The sequence below is a fragment of the Magallana gigas genome, chromosome 2 (genome assembly GCF_963853765.1).
Source record: "Magallana gigas chromosome 2, xbMagGiga1.1, whole genome shotgun sequence".
NCBI classification, from domain to species: Eukaryota; Metazoa; Mollusca; class Bivalvia; order Ostreida; family Ostreidae; genus Magallana; species Magallana gigas.
Genome location: NC_088854.1, coordinates 3,431,185 through 3,446,893, shown reverse-complemented (window position 1 = coordinate 3,446,893; position 15,709 = coordinate 3,431,185). Strand labels below are relative to the sequence as shown.

Sequence of the window (15,709 nt, the reverse complement as noted above, 5' to 3'; positions counted from 1 at the left end):
TTTTGAATTAACGTTTTCATGACGTCACAATGGATTATTGTAAAATCTCGGTAATTTTAACAGTTCTGAATAATTTGTCATTTCCAAATTTAAATATAAGTAATAAATAGCAATGTTAAAAAGTTCACCGGGATATAAAGATATTTGGTACGTGATCAAATCTACTGAGAAGCTCTTCAGGTTTCACAGGATTTTATCACATGACCAACCAACTTCCTACCCCGGTGAATTTTTTTAAATTGCTGTATATTTCTTAACCGAATTGTCTACGGATTTAACAAATAACAACAAAGAGAACACGATGGGTGTGACCGGTCAGTAGAGGATGCTTGTAGAGTGGAACTCCTTTTTTTTTTTTATCTTGAATTTCAGTCTGAAGCTGTGCAGTTCGAAGTGATTAAAATGCATTGTTCTGTTCTTGTATGCGTACATTTGCATACCAAAAAGCAGGTATAGCCTCACATTTTTTGACGATAGTTTTAGTCATTTTAGGCAGAAACAATCCAGTTAAGAAATGTTTACATTTTTATCTTCAAAAGTGAAAGATGACCGCTTTCCCCCTTAAAAACAGTGCAACAGTATATCAATATACAAATCTTACAAACACAAAGAAGGTTACAATGATAACAAATTAAAAAAAGATGCAATAACATGGACTATTTACGTAGATAGGTAGCAGTACAAACACATACACTAACAACTGATTGTTGGCATCGAAATAATAACGCACATCAAAACAACAGCGTACGCTGGTGAATGGGTTAAGATTAGGGTCTTATAACAAAATGCTAGGTCATCTGAAGGGCTGTCTGTACAAATGAATAACAAATCAAAATACAACTTAATATTTTCAAAACTATTAAGATACATAAACAAATATATGGACAACAATTTCAATAACATAGTTATGATTTTAATACTTATGATAATTATAATATAATCTAATGACAACACGGATAACGATTACATTAATTTATTATATTAATTTAACGTTACGACGACCAGCTTACTTCCATCTGCTAAAATTTGTAATATATTACACCCATATTGCACACATAGAAATAGACAAAATGGCACTGACGAGAATTAACGGACTATACTGCTGTGATTAACAAATATATGGGAGTAATTGCAACAGAATCACGTACAACATTCTTATAAATTAGAAAATATCTTTATTTGTCATTTAATTCGATTTCCTATTTTAATAACTTCCGTATTTTCTGCTCTTATGTCAGCAGCTGCATGTGTTCTACGCTTATTTTTCAGCCATAAAAATCTGTAAAAGATGTAGGTTACTTAAATGAATATCTTTTTATATACCTTTGAAAAAATGTAAAACTTCATATAACGTGTTAACGCTTAAAATGTAAAATATATACAGTGCTAAATTTCAAGAGAGAGAGAGAGAGAGAGAGAGAGAGAGAGAGAGAGAGAGAGAGAGAGAGAGAGAGAGATGCCTTTATAATTAAACGTACACTAATCCTAGTGTTAGAAAAATATTTGATGCAATCGAAATTGTTATAAGGCAAATTGACCAAACCGGAACACGAGCTTCAAGTTGAAACAAAAATATGTCACGATGAAAAATTATTCAGTTTTAGAGTATAGCTTTCAATAATAAATCAAATTAAATATGAAGCTTAATGATCCTCTTTCAGTGGAAGGGTATTTAATTTAACTGACTTGAATACATTTTTTCTCGATAATCGAAAAAGAAAATACACAATATAATTGTCAAACCTACCTAAAGATGTCTGACCACTTCGATTTGTTCCGCTCCCAGTTTTTATTGGTGACACTATTGCAATAAATACGAGTTGTAAAAGTATATTGTATGCACGAGTTATTTACAAAAATTCTCATTAACCAATTAACCAGAGTGTAAGTATCCTTAGTGTATTCAAGTTTGATTAAATTATGATCCCCGAGGGTAGAATGGATCGCAATTGGGGAAGGGGAACGAATTCTTACATTATTTATTCATATTCAAGTGAATAAATTCAATAGAATTGAACAACCATACTTTATGTTTATCCCCTCTTTAAGTTCCTACATAGAAATATACAGACAAAAATCTTCATAAAACAAATTGCTTAAAAAACTGTTACTTGTGCGACAGCATCCTTAAAAAGGGTTTGTTTAAGCCATGATCCAAAAGGAATGAACACAATGAGGGATGGTCAAATTGTTACATAAAATTTATTGTGAAAAATCTTATCAATTATCATTTTTTCAAAAACCAATTGGCTAGGCAATCTTTTACTTATGTAAAAGCATTGTCAGGTAGTGTTGATTTAAGTTGATTAAATCATTATCCCTGGGGAAAACACCATGAGGGCGTAAGTTTTTTTACGCAGGAATATAGTGATAAAATCTTTAAAAATTATCTTTCCAAATACCATATGGCCAGACAAGGTGTAACTTGCGTAAAAGCTTCCTCGTGTAGTGTAGATTCAAGTATGATCAAATCATGATCTCCAGGGATAGGATGTAGCCGCAATTGAGGAGCGTTGAATTTTAGCATATAAGGAACCAATTCGTTAGCTGTTTCTTTTAAGGAAGTAACCCCTGGTAGTGTAAAATCAAGTTTCTTCAAATCATGATTCTAAGGAGTAGGATGGGACCACAATAGGGGATGTTGAAATTTTTGTTGCTATTTAAATTTTTTACTTAAAAACCATCAGGCCAGAAAAGCTGTAACTTGTGTTGACGCATCCTCAGTTAGTGAAGATTCAAATTTGTTAAAATCATAATATCCGGGTAATGATGGTGCCAGAACGTGAGTGGTGTTGGGGGAAGGTTGTGGGATAGATTTTTATATACAAAATAAAATCAATTATTTTCACTTTTTAAAAAAACCTCAAACGTTATGGTTTATTGTTTTACTTTTATGCATGTATCTGCAGTTGATATTTATTGATTCCTAATTGTATAGACTTTAACGATTCAGACAAGTGGTTCAAAGTTTAATGTAGGTTTATACTAAACAGTTGTGTAATATCGTTTAAAGATTACAATAATCTATATATAATTCTATATAATTATGATAATGTATGACTACTAAATCTTTCAAAATGGTATCAATGTTAAACAAAAGAAAATCTGGAGAAATTTGTTAATTTGCACAGGATGTTTTTTACTACATTGTGCAGACATTTTGCATATGGCTCCGTATAGTCGATTTTATTATGGCAATTGTTAAGGTGATCGATGTTCCCCCATGGGCCTCTTGTTTTTGTTTTTTGGGTTTTTTTTGTTTCTTTTTATTAAGCCAAATTCCATAAAATAGAAATCTTTTGATTGTTGTTCAATAACAATTAGTTTTATGATCACTGTTTTTGTATAGAACTTTTTGTAATCGATATATTAAGTTTTTAATATCGGTTTTATTTGTAAAAAATTCTTCATATGGGCAAAATGACCTTTGAGGAAAGGACTGTAATAATGTTGGTGTTACGACAGGTTGTTCTATCTTTTGTTCATTTGATCCTTGACATTGTTTTAAACAATAAACAATCATATAAACAACCCAGATAAAATTTCCTTAGTGTAATCATTATCTTCCATTACTGTATCATCATGTAAATAGATTTTAAAACAACCAGAAAGCTTGAGCGAAATTCAATAAAACCAGAAGTGTTTGTGATATCAAATGGTCTCGGGTCGCAACCAGAGGTAAAACTTTTTGATAGAACGGTGTAATTCAGTCACCACAACGACAAGACAAACAAATATGTAAATTTCATTTAATAAAAACATTTTATTGGATAAACACTTAGAACTGAGGATCAGTATATATACATTTACTGTTATATTTTTCACCATATGATTTGATGTTTCATATCTGTTAATACAGAAAATACTTTCCATTTTAATAAAGGATATAAAGAAGGTTTAAGTTATTATATCTAATAATTAACTAAAGCTTAATTCTGATTTTAAAAAAAGTGCGTCGTTTAATAACACATTTACCTTAACTGAGTTTTTTTAATTGATAAATGGCAATTCTAATAAATAATATAAATGATATGCCTACCTGAAGATGCATGTCCACTCTGATTTGTTCCGTTTACCGCGTTAATTTGTGATCCTACTGAAATGAATATACAAAATATACTAGTTTTAGATATAGGATCTCTCTCATGATTTGCGATGGTAGATGATGTTTATCCATCGAGTTGTGGTAATGCTTTTACATACTGTAAATGCAAAGTCTATCAGAAGGTGTATGTCCACTTGAAGTTGTTCTGTTTCCCTTGTTAATTTGTGTCTTAACTGATATAATGATGCATATTAGTTAAATATATAGGATCTCTTATGATTTGCAATGATAGATAATAATTATCCAACGAGTTGTAGTAATACTTATTCAAAAGGTAAATGTCAAGCCTACCTGAAGTTGTATGTCGACTTGGAAGTGTTGTGTTTCCCGTTTCCATTTGTGTCTCCACTGATATAAATGTATAAAAGAGTTTTAGATATAGTGTCTCTTGTGATTTGAAATGGTAGATGATATATCCAACTATTTGTGTGTTTTACCGAGCCTTCGTGAGAGGATAGAAAACACACTACAAATTAAATTATATAGTCAGTAAAAAGACTTTTTTATCGCATGTTTTCCACGTCTTTTGTTTCAAATCAATCGTTTGTGTAAACATTATACATGTAGATGTGAGCTGCACAACAGATTTACTACTAGACGCAACACATTTACGCAGGAAAACATTTTCAATGCTAAACAAACCAACATTTTTGTCAATTGATAAAAGAAAACGTATTAGACAGCCTTAAGTAAGGCTGTTACAAGTATTTGAGTACTTGACCCTTACTAGATCACGACGATTATCAACTAAAATTTTCTTAATCGATTAGTTGTTATAAAGTATAAACAATGATATATTTTTTACTGAAGGCATCTACATTAGCTTTATCTTGTTTTTCAATCCAAGTCAATTATCAGATGAAAACTTACACAGTGTATAACTATGACGTCATGTGTCGTAAGAATACATAGTGTAATATTAAGAATCTGTTTTTCATGAATTTGTTTTTAAACTTTGTAGAGCTGTCCAGTGACTTTTTTTTGTTCATCAATATTCATAAAAAGCAATTAATCTTTAAGGGAAGCATTTTTTACTCTAAATGATTTTTTTTATTTAATTAAGTCGAAAAAATGTAGAAGACTATTCCTTCGATATTGCAAGGAAAATACGGTATCTAAAAAAAAATCCGGTTAATAAAAACGACAGTTGAAAACACTCTGTTAAATGATTCTGATTCCCCTTATACATGTACTGCTTTCTACAAAACTATGTCTTCAAACCAAAAGTCAGTAATGTTTTTTTAAAAGATAAAGCTAAATGGATTTTACCATTATCTAATTGTGATGACAAGTCTATTCATATTGAATTAAATTATTTATATTAAATTAATATTATGTTAGTTACTGAAAGTTGCAAACAATTTATCAATGCTTAAGAAAATCCAAGGTTGAGAGACAGGTTTGATTGTCTTATTGAAATCTCATCTATGACAATTGTGTCAAAAACGCTAAACAATTGTTACAATTTTAACATGCATCTATTGCTTCATATGTTGTAGAAGAAAAATCAACATCTTAGTATGGCTTAGAAGTAGGTAACGTCATCTTAGAAATTTGTTGACTTGAAAGACGTTGAAATTCAATACTAAACTCTATCAGATCGTATCAAAAATATTAGTTTTGATCTAATTACTTATGAAAAGTTGGAAAAGTTATTAGCTGTGTGTCAATACATATTTTGAGTATGTCATTTATTTGTTACTGACTTATGTTACTGACTTATAATATGTTCAGAAAAATACGATTCTGATATTAGTTTTTCAGTTGATAAATTGATGTCTCAGTAATGTTTATACAATAAGTAAATAAATTAATAAATAAATTAATGAGTAAATAAAAGAACAAAATTACCCCCTCACTCAAAAAAACACCCACTTTCCATAGAATGGAAGATATTTAGAATATATTGTCTGATATTATCTTACTCAATACGATAACTTAAAGAGCATCATTTAAGACATTATTTATCTTAAATGAGTTGTTTACGCGATAAATGGTAACGTCAATATCTAACATAATTGTCGAACCTACTTGAAGTTGTATAACTACTTGGACTGGTTCCGTTTCCCGTGTTGATTGGTAACACTACTGCTATAAATATAGATATAAGATATACATATTAATATTGATTTTTTTATTATTATCATTTAAAATGCTTTAGGAATGCATTTCTAATGATCAAATAAAATTTTAGAGTGAGTAGAAAAGTTATAAGCAAGATACAGAGCTCGCAATTCTTTGTCATGTAAACAAGGCTCGTGCCCTGTTTTTGTTTACAAAGGTTCAGTATACCAGTAAAAATATTTTTCAAGCTGTTTTGCGGTCTTCTTATTAATTTGAAACATAAATAAACAGTTCCAAACGTTTAGGTCTAAAACTGGAATTTTCACTTCAAAATTCAAAACATGAACAAAAGCTTTGCTCACATAGGAAAGAAGTGTAAGCTTTGTAACTCGCTTATAACTCAACAAATAACACTCAAATTGTAGTTGCCTATTAAAAATGCCTTAATTAAGCATCGTAGACATTAAAATATGAATAATAATTTTTGACCAAAATCTTGACCATGCCCCTTTAAATAGTAGGTACATGTATCATTTTAAAATTATTATTTTACAGATAACTTTGATTCATTTTGAAATGATAAACAATTGTGACACTTTACCATTCAAGTATTAAACAAACAAAAAAAGTCTTTGTATTTTTTCACTAGAAATTGCTTAATTGTTTCAGTAAACTTGAAATTAGTCCTGTTTACCACCACTTGTACTTTTTCCAGGAGTAGGATACACATCTGGCCCGTTTACTAAATAATATACATAAATATATTATGAAACAAAAGTAAAGTTTATGAAGATTAATATCACGTAAACATATAACACAATTATATTTTAATGTTTATTTTTTTTTATTTTTCATTACCATCAAATATCAAACACTTTCTCTAACAAAATATAATTTCATGTGTCAGTGTACGTGTATTTAAGGATCCTCTACACCATGTGACTTTAGTTTTTAATGACAGTACACAACAGCAAGGTGATTCAATTGCTTTGTGTATTGAGATCGAATACGGCATGAAGGTTTGTTTTCAAGAAATCGAATATTTGTAAAGGTTTAGAATTCCCCAAATTGAAACATTCATTATATAATTTACGAGTCGTTCAGATACTGGAACTTTAAATCTATTAAGTTTGTGAATGTTTGCGAAAGATTTTCCCCAAAGTGAGGGGGACCCTTGATGAAGACAAACATACTATGAAATCGATATCAAGGTAAAGATCTAGTAAATGAAAGATGCCTACATGTTCATGAATCAAGAAACAGATTCTTTCTATGAGACTGCATGTTTGGTAAACACAATGAAAAATCAGGGTTTAAACTGTTATTTTCTATGAAATATGAAAAAAAATCAGTAACAAATCTCGGAGTTTTGTTTATTTTGACCAATGAAATGTATCTTGAATACCTACAATCTCTCCAAATTTGACTTTAGACAAGCTCTTGACCTTCCTTTAAAATGATGTTATTGAATATAGATATCAGAATTACTTTTACGCTGATCTAATATATATGTTTCTTTATCTACATAATTTCTTTAAAACCGTAAAATACGGGAAAACATTTCTTAACTCAAATATAATATCAAAATTATTCTATAAAAATACACTCTGAAATCAACCACTAGATCTTGACCTTAAGGTATCCGATCCATAATAGCCTCAGATTCAATGAATCTGGGTGCATAACAGATATGTATGGGCTTAACACTGAGTATACTTGAACATAATGTTTCTATTTAAGTATCTATATGTAAGTGTGGAATGTGTCCTAATTAATGACCTTTTCCTTTTTTGGAAGAGTTGTCCCCATTTGCTTTTATTCTAAAAAAAATTAATTCCAAAAAAATCTACACGATATCAAATTTATTTTCAGTAGTTTTAGTATTCCTATGGATAAAATACATCTTTTCACCAAAGCATTTTTAATACTCCTAGTAATTACTTTTTTATCTGAAAAAATGTGCTTGTCTGCATAGACCTTAATGCAATCTTCATTAATTAATTACTGCTAAGTTAATACTTTATATTTGAAAATTTGTCTCGTTAAATCTTTTTCTACTCTTAAATGCTTTAAATGTAGTATTAAATACATGATGAATATTCAAGGTTGGAAACAGTTGGTCCTAATATGGATCGGATACCTTAAGTAACGTTTATATGCAGTTTTAGTGTTTATGCAATAAGTACATTGCATACCGTAACAATGAGCCTCATCGCAGCCTGTGGAGTTGCGATGGAAATATACATGGAATGATGAGCAGTTCCCGACTTTGATCATGGTGTTATTTTCACAACATCCGGTAGCGTTAATCTCACAAATTGGTTTGGATATGGAGCCAATTGAAAACGAAATGGTCCCTGAAAGAAGATAAAAATCAAAATAGGAAGATCACCTCCAGGAAGTGTTTAAAAAAATTCTACCGTTCTTTTCTATACTAGAAAATGTAATAGTAAGATTTAAGTCCTACCATTCAACCACCGTGACAAGAATACTGGACTACATTGGTTCCTCGCGGGACATCCCTGTTTGTGAAGTCCGACAAAAGTGTCCAAAGCCTGCCTACTATTGTTCGGCCAAACCATATCACAAGTTGCAGCTGCAAGAGGGTAATACTCCGATGAAATGGATCCGTTACTCGGCAAAAATGTGTCATTGCAACGATATTCTAATATATATATATATATATATATATATATATATATAGCCTACTCCGGATATATTGAAATTCATGGGACCATGCAAATTATTTCAATATATCCGTATTTCAATATAAGCGAAATTGACTGACGTGAAGCCGCCATTTTGGAAAGTTCAATCCCGATGTAAGCATAGAAAACCAAACCCGAACAAATTATTAGATCATCATTTATCTATTACAATAAACGGATTACATGGAACATTAGTCCTTGAAAGTTTGATTAGAATTATATCCGAAAGTTTTGTAAGTTTCGTTTTGTTACTATCTTAAACCTCATCATAATCTCGGATCGCATTCTTTTACGTTTTAGAAAAACGTTAGAGAAAAATCACCACACTCAAACGCTTCAAATATTGCTGAACGCTGCTTGTATATCATCGTAAGTGTACACGCAATAATCTCAAAATCCTTAGCTATTTCGAATTTAGGCTTTGTTCTTTCATCAATAGACATAACTAGTTTGTATTGAGCGTCCGGAGATAAGGTATTTCTTTTCCGTGGGGTTTCCATATTACGTCTAGCCTTAATACATCCGTTTTCGTAAAAACAAAACATTAAACAGTGAATAAATTTTACTTTTTAATAAAAGTATAAAAACACACATGAAGAGAAACTTATCAATTCACACCTTTGTATCTAGAAGATTATTTGTTAGATAAAAACATAACTGGACTGTCTACAATTACTGAGGGAATTGAAAAGGAACTATTTTTATATTTAAAAATGTTTATCCTGTTTTATGCAGACGATACTGTTATTTTAGCTGAGTCTGCAAACGACTTACAGTTTGCCCTTAATGAATTCTATAGATACTGTGATACGTGGAAACTTACTGTTAATATTTGTAAAACAAAAATTGTTGTATTTTCTAAAGGTCGTCAACCCAAATATGTCTTTTCATATAATGGTTTACCTATTGAAATAGTTAAGGAATTTAATTATATCGGTGTAATTTTCTCAAGAACAGGTTCATTTTTCAAAGCAAAAAAACGGCTATGTGAGCAAGCACAGAAATCAATGTATGGAGTTATAAGGAAGATAAGAACTTTTAATTTACCTATTGAGTGTCAATTAGATTTATTTGATAAAATTGTTGTACCAGTTTTATTGTATGCATGCGAAGTTTGGGGTTATGAAAATATTGAGATTATTGAACGTGTCCATTTAAAATATTTGAAACATATACTTAATCTGAAAAGTTGTACACCTAGTTACATGGTATATGGTGAAACTGGACGATTTCCTCTGTATATAACCATTTTTACTAGAATGATTTCATTCTGGGCCAACATAATCAATAGCAGTGAAAACAAGTTAAGCAAAATCATATATATGTATGTACGTATTCTTTTTGATAAGGGACAAATATTAAATCCATGGCTATGCTCTTCAAAAAATGTTTTAGATAAATGTGGGCTTTCAAATTTATGGTGTGATCATGAATCTTACCATTATAACTCCAGTTGGATTAAGACAACTATTAACCAAAGGTTAAGAGATCAATTTTTACAAAAATGGCATAACGATATTCAGGAATCGACTAAGGGTGTTATATATAGAATTTATAAAACAAATTTTGAATGTGAACGCTACTTACTCTTGTTACCCAGTAAATTACGAAAAATATTAGTTAAGTTTAGAGCTACAAATCATCATCTTCCGGTTGAAATAGGAAGGTGGAGTATTGTTGAAAGAAGTAAACGTTATTGTAATTTGTGTAATTGTAACAAAATTGGTGATGAATTTCATGTTATATTAGAATGCAAGGCATTAAGTAAATTACGAAGTCAGTTTTTAGATACATATTACTGTTCTTCTCCTAACACTAAAAAGTTTTATGAAATCATGTCTTCAGTCGATTATATCACATTAAGAAAACTGTGTTTCTTTATTTCAAAAATTAATCATATTGTTCGTTCACCCCACTTACTTTCTTGAACTTTACAACTATATTGTATTTATGTAAATATGTTTGTTCTTCTTATGTACCTCTTGTACCATTATATGGTGTTGAGTGAAAATAAACTGAACCACTCTAAAAAAAAAAACAAAAAACTGAACTGTATATCAACCGGTCAGTCTGGCATAATTACTGTCACCAACCGTGACGACAGCCGCCAGGGAGAACTTCAATATAACCGTTATAAAAACAACTAATTATCACATTTGGGGACCGATCAGTGGCTTCAATATAAGCGATATTTCAAAATAACCGATTTCATTATATCCGTGAAATCAATGCAAAGAATATGAGAGGTAAAATCTGGGGATTTATTTCTATTTCAAAATAAGCGGAATTTCAAAATAAGCGAGTTCAATATAAGTGGAGTAAGCTGTATATATATTTATAATTCTTATTATTATCGACTACCTTAATTCTGGTCTTTTGCTTATCTGTTTCCCAAGCAACAAACAAACCTTACTTATATCAACAATGGAAACTCCAAAAACCCAGTAAATTGAAACCAGGAAGAATATTCGCGGATCCATGAAATCCTCTCACAGATTATCTAGGCTTGCGTTTCGTTGTTGGGTAGTAAGCTCTCATCATTTAACATATCTATGTCTTTTAGAATTTTAGAATGATATCTCACACGGAATAAATCTGAAAGGATGGTTTTACTAGCTTTGAGTGTTAAAGAAAAACCACAAAAAAATAAAATATTCATCATAGATATTTAGAATAGATATATTTTTATGAAAACGTAAAATATAAGATAATTCCACGGTACATTCATTTCAGGCTTCAAATTATCATTAGATTTGAATTATCATGATTTATAATGAGGTGTAACTGTACATTCGTGTGATTAGGAAATCTCATGTATGAACATTATGAACAACTTTACTTTATATTTCTAAAATTGAAAAAAAAGAACAATTTAGTGAAGATATTTTATGCTTAGCTAACATTATATATAAGATATATTTTTATTTCTTAGAAGAAAAGACTTGTAACACAAAATCACATCTATGCTACTAATAGTACACCTACCTCGATAGAACAATCCTTGACAAACCATGCCGATCTAGAGTCTAGCGATAAAAATGAACTAAGTTGGTTTTAAGCCTTTTAGGTTTTTATCATTCTGCTAAGAACAAGATTTATAACGACAAGGCCCAGAATTGATTTGTTTTACAAACTTTGAGAAATTTAAAAGATATATCAATGTATATAAATAGATATAGAATAATATTTTTGTTCGAATTGGAAGCAGATCCCTAGTCTTACTAAGAGAAATTAATGTTGATAAACGACCAGATCAACATTCTACTTCTGAATTCGTGTTATATCTTCTCCTCGACAAGAACCACTGTCCGACAAACATTCAAATCAAGAAACACACACTTACCTAGAAACAGTTTCTTAGGTACACCTTTATTACTCAATTCCTTTTCAGAAATATTTCTTTGTCATTTAATAAACCGAAACCCAATAATGAACATTTAAAAAAATGGAAACATTGAATCCCAAACAAATTTTACAATTTAGTAGCATTAAGGTGGTACACAACATATAAGCCATCGTTTTCCTCTGAAAAAATGTTTTTCTCAAACATTAATATAAGAAAAATCCCTAAGGAGAAATCAAAATTCATACAGGAATTGTTTTTTCTACAGGAATATATTAATTTCCTGTAGGAAATTATATTATTTTAACTTCCTATAGGATTTAATATTTTCCCATAGGATAGGCATTTTCCACAAGATAACCCTGTAAAAAATCCTGTAAAATCCTGAGAATTTTTTTCTGTGGTATATTTATGTTTAAAGGTAAATAACTCACTTGTCAGGTGAGATGCCCTTAAGTCAAAGATTGTTAAATACTCTTTATAAGCTATGGTCTATCAATGGACATTAATAAAATTTTAGAGAAATATGCGCCTTATTCGGGTGCAAAAATGCCGCCTTGGCACGTGTGTCTTTCACTTATTAACAATTTTTAATGTTTATGAGTCAATGACTAATTAAAAATTGTTAATTAGTAAAAGACAATAAGTCTTGCATAATGATCCGGCACAGTGTTTTTGTCAGTTATAAAACCTGTAAGCCTGAATTTAAATTTTTTTAGGAGAACTCTGCATCACATTTTTGCGAATTCTTACAATTTCAATCCTTTTCAGTGTAGTGTAAAAAGTAAGGCGCTTGTGTCTTTAAAATAGCAACTTTAACAGGGGTTATTATGACACCATCATGCAGTGTATCGCGAATTGTGGGTCACTTCCTGTTATTTCATATCAGAAGTTAAAATGGCAGTAATAAAAATAGATGTATTAGAAATGTCCCCTAGTCTAAAAAAATAAAGATATCATTATTTATGGATTACTGATATGGTGGTGCTCGGTTTGACACAATACAACTCAAGACATTGATTAAGTAATAAGAATGGTCATTTATTAAATAATATAATAGGTGACAAAGTACAAAATATAACATAAAGATGCCACAATGTAAACTACAAAAAACACAATACAGTTAATCAAAGAAACAATCCTGCATATATAAAACATAGATAAATAATACAGTATTGTGACTAGTATAAACAGAGACCATAAGAAAATAAAACATGGCAATTTCTATTTACAAAAAAAGTGTCAAATTATTTTAGTTATACGTTTAGTAATATACCCTATGCATTGCCTGTACACGTTATCTGTAGAAACACTATAAATAGGATATTAATGTTTTGCACATTCAGACAATTCAATAAAAAGTATCTAATATGACAGATGGAGTAAGCATTCTTTTATTTGAATGCGCTCGTTAGTGTACACGCATGATTTGAAATACCCTGTACTGAAGGGGATGGAAAATGCTGTAATTTGGTCTTTATTGAGAGAGTTGGACTTTTTAGAATAATGGTTCTATTTTGATGAACATAATGTTAAAAAATTTATATAGCATAAATTCGATTTCTACCAATGACATAGTTTACGCATTTTTTTGAATCGCTTTGCGGAAAACACGAGTGAAGAAAATTCGTAAAGGCAGTATGGTTTCGAAATAGAATTAATAAAATGTGGTTCTAAATATCCTGATCACTGGTCTCAAAATTAAAAGATTGCAAGCTGCTTCTACAGACATTTTAAAGGTACATTACTGACAAATAAAACTTACTTTGTCTATGATAAAATTTGACGAACAAAAACACAATGGGGTATTGGTTTTGTTTGATAACGTCACATATGTCGTTAGTTTGGTGGCGGATCATAACAATATTTACTGCTGTTGCTGAAAAATATTGTCTTGTCGCTCAAAAAATATAAGTGGTGTTATTTGGGGGGGGGGGGGGGGGTTGGGGGGGGGGGGGGCGGGGGTGATTGTTTACAACATAAAAGTTATTTGCTAATATGATTTTGTCAATACTAGTATTCATTGGCATCAAGTTTGACGATTTGATGAATGAAATGATGCTGTTTGATGATTTGATGAATAAAATGATACATGAATTCGATAATATGATCCTGTCAATACCGTGTGTAATCAGAATTTGCATCTCAATGAACATTTATTTTCGTGAATCAACTTAATAATGAATGTCCACAAAAATTGATATTCACCGAATATTCATGAAATCATAGTATTTTATAATTATTCATTCAAATACATGTAATTATTTTCCTTTGTGTGATATAAATCTTACCGGTTGCGTACATGTTTGGTTGCTGACAAAAACTCCCCAGTCTCTTTTCTTAATTTAAATGGACCTTCAGTGTCATAGCGCTTAAAGGATGTATACATAAAGCGGAACCATTTTTCATTTTCCAAACTTTAATGGAATAATTAATAATACAATTTACTGATATATCGTTTTATTTGTCTTTACTCTTTATCTACCAATTCAATGGTCCAAAATGCTCTGATAGTTCATTGTATTAACTCACGGTTTCATTGGACATATAGTGATAACAGTATGGTATAACGTAATTCTTTGCAATTTTTAAAATTTGAAATAATAGGAGAAACCATGAAAGGAATGTAAAATGGTGGTATAAGGTTTCTGTAAAGCTTCATTTTGAATTCGAAAAATATGTGTGTTTACTTAAGGAACACCACATTGATCTGACAACAACTCTTATAAATTTGGTTTGATCTACCTACCTATACATTTAATATGTCAATACTCTAAGAGATGACTTCATATTACTTAAATAGGTACATCGAATTTTGTCTTCAGAAGACCCGAGCTCAAGCCGAACACAGTGATGTAGAGATGTTGTTTTCACTTTCTCCAAAAATATATGTTTCTGTAAATGAATGACCCAGAAATCATTAGTTATGTTTGTTTTAACAACTCTGAAACTCACCCATCTGTGTCAGCTAAAAAAAAATCTTCCTTCTTCTCTCTCTTCGTGCGAGCTCTGGACTGACCTGCTGACCTGAACAAACTGTAAACCCTCAACGTCAGTTCTCCAGGGATATCCAAAGTTTTAGAAATATTAATCACCTCTGGCATGTACACCTAATCTCAGCCTGCTGTCACTAAATAGATATATCGACAAATGATTCTATTTCTAGGTGATTTGGATAGGCCAGACAAAAAACAAATGCTCAAAATAAAATACTCATGTTTCATAACTTCAAAGAATGATATAAAAAGGCTATCTAAAAAACCTATACAATTAAATATAACTCATCAAATGGTTCTAGTTCGTCTGATGTTGATGACAACAAAAATATGCATTCAAAACAAGTGGTCAAAACGTGCTTTTAAAATCGAAAGCCAGAGATCGAGACACCTATAATTTAATCGTGCTGACAATGACAACTTTTATGAACAGCCCGCCGATTCAGCTATGTCAATCGTTTAAACAAATCTGAGAGCTGTAATTTATCGTCTT

General features: G+C 30.5%; 1 protein-coding gene across 7 annotated transcripts; it reads right to left on the bottom strand.

Annotated features, from left to right (window-relative positions):
* Window positions 1-601: 601 nt before the first annotated feature.
* Window positions 602-11,929, bottom strand: LOC105319641 (uncharacterized). 7 transcript variants are annotated; one of them, XM_034447037.2, is made up of 11 exons: window positions 11,863-11,907; window positions 11,291-11,472; window positions 8,637-8,834; window positions 8,365-8,526; window positions 6,864-6,911; window positions 6,137-6,196; window positions 4,397-4,453; window positions 4,040-4,093; window positions 1,748-1,801; window positions 1,479-1,554; window positions 607-1,279 (listed from the first exon to the last, which is right to left on the bottom strand). In XM_034447037.2, exons 2-11 carry the CDS (start codon window positions 11,355-11,357, stop codon window positions 1,183-1,185), a joined length of 873 nt encoding a protein of 290 aa, XP_034302928.2. In that variant the 5' UTR covers window positions 11,358-11,472; window positions 11,863-11,907; the 3' UTR covers window positions 607-1,182. The 7 variants fall into 7 exon arrangements, with proteins under 7 accessions (XP_065930604.1, XP_034302931.2, XP_034302928.2 ...); XM_034447036.2 differs by having other exon boundaries at window positions 608-1,279; window positions 4,040-4,096; window positions 6,137-6,193; XM_034447039.2 differs by having other exon boundaries at window positions 609-1,279; window positions 4,040-4,096; window positions 8,637-8,765.
* Window positions 11,930-15,709: the final 3,780 nt, after the last annotated feature.

Coding starts and splice junctions, on each gene's coding strand:
- LOC105319641 (XM_034447035.2), bottom strand. CDS start 11,357: ATGGATCCGCGAATATTCTTCCTGGTTTCAATTTACTGGGTTTTTGGA. Junction 8,527..8,636: donor CTTGTCACGGTGGTTGAATG/GTAGGACTTAAA, acceptor ATCTTCTTTCAG/GGACCATTTCGTTTTCAATT. Junction 1,555..1,747: donor AAGTGGTCAGACATCTTTAG/GTAGGTTTGACA, acceptor TTCAACTTGAAG/CTCGTGTTCCGGTTTGGTCA.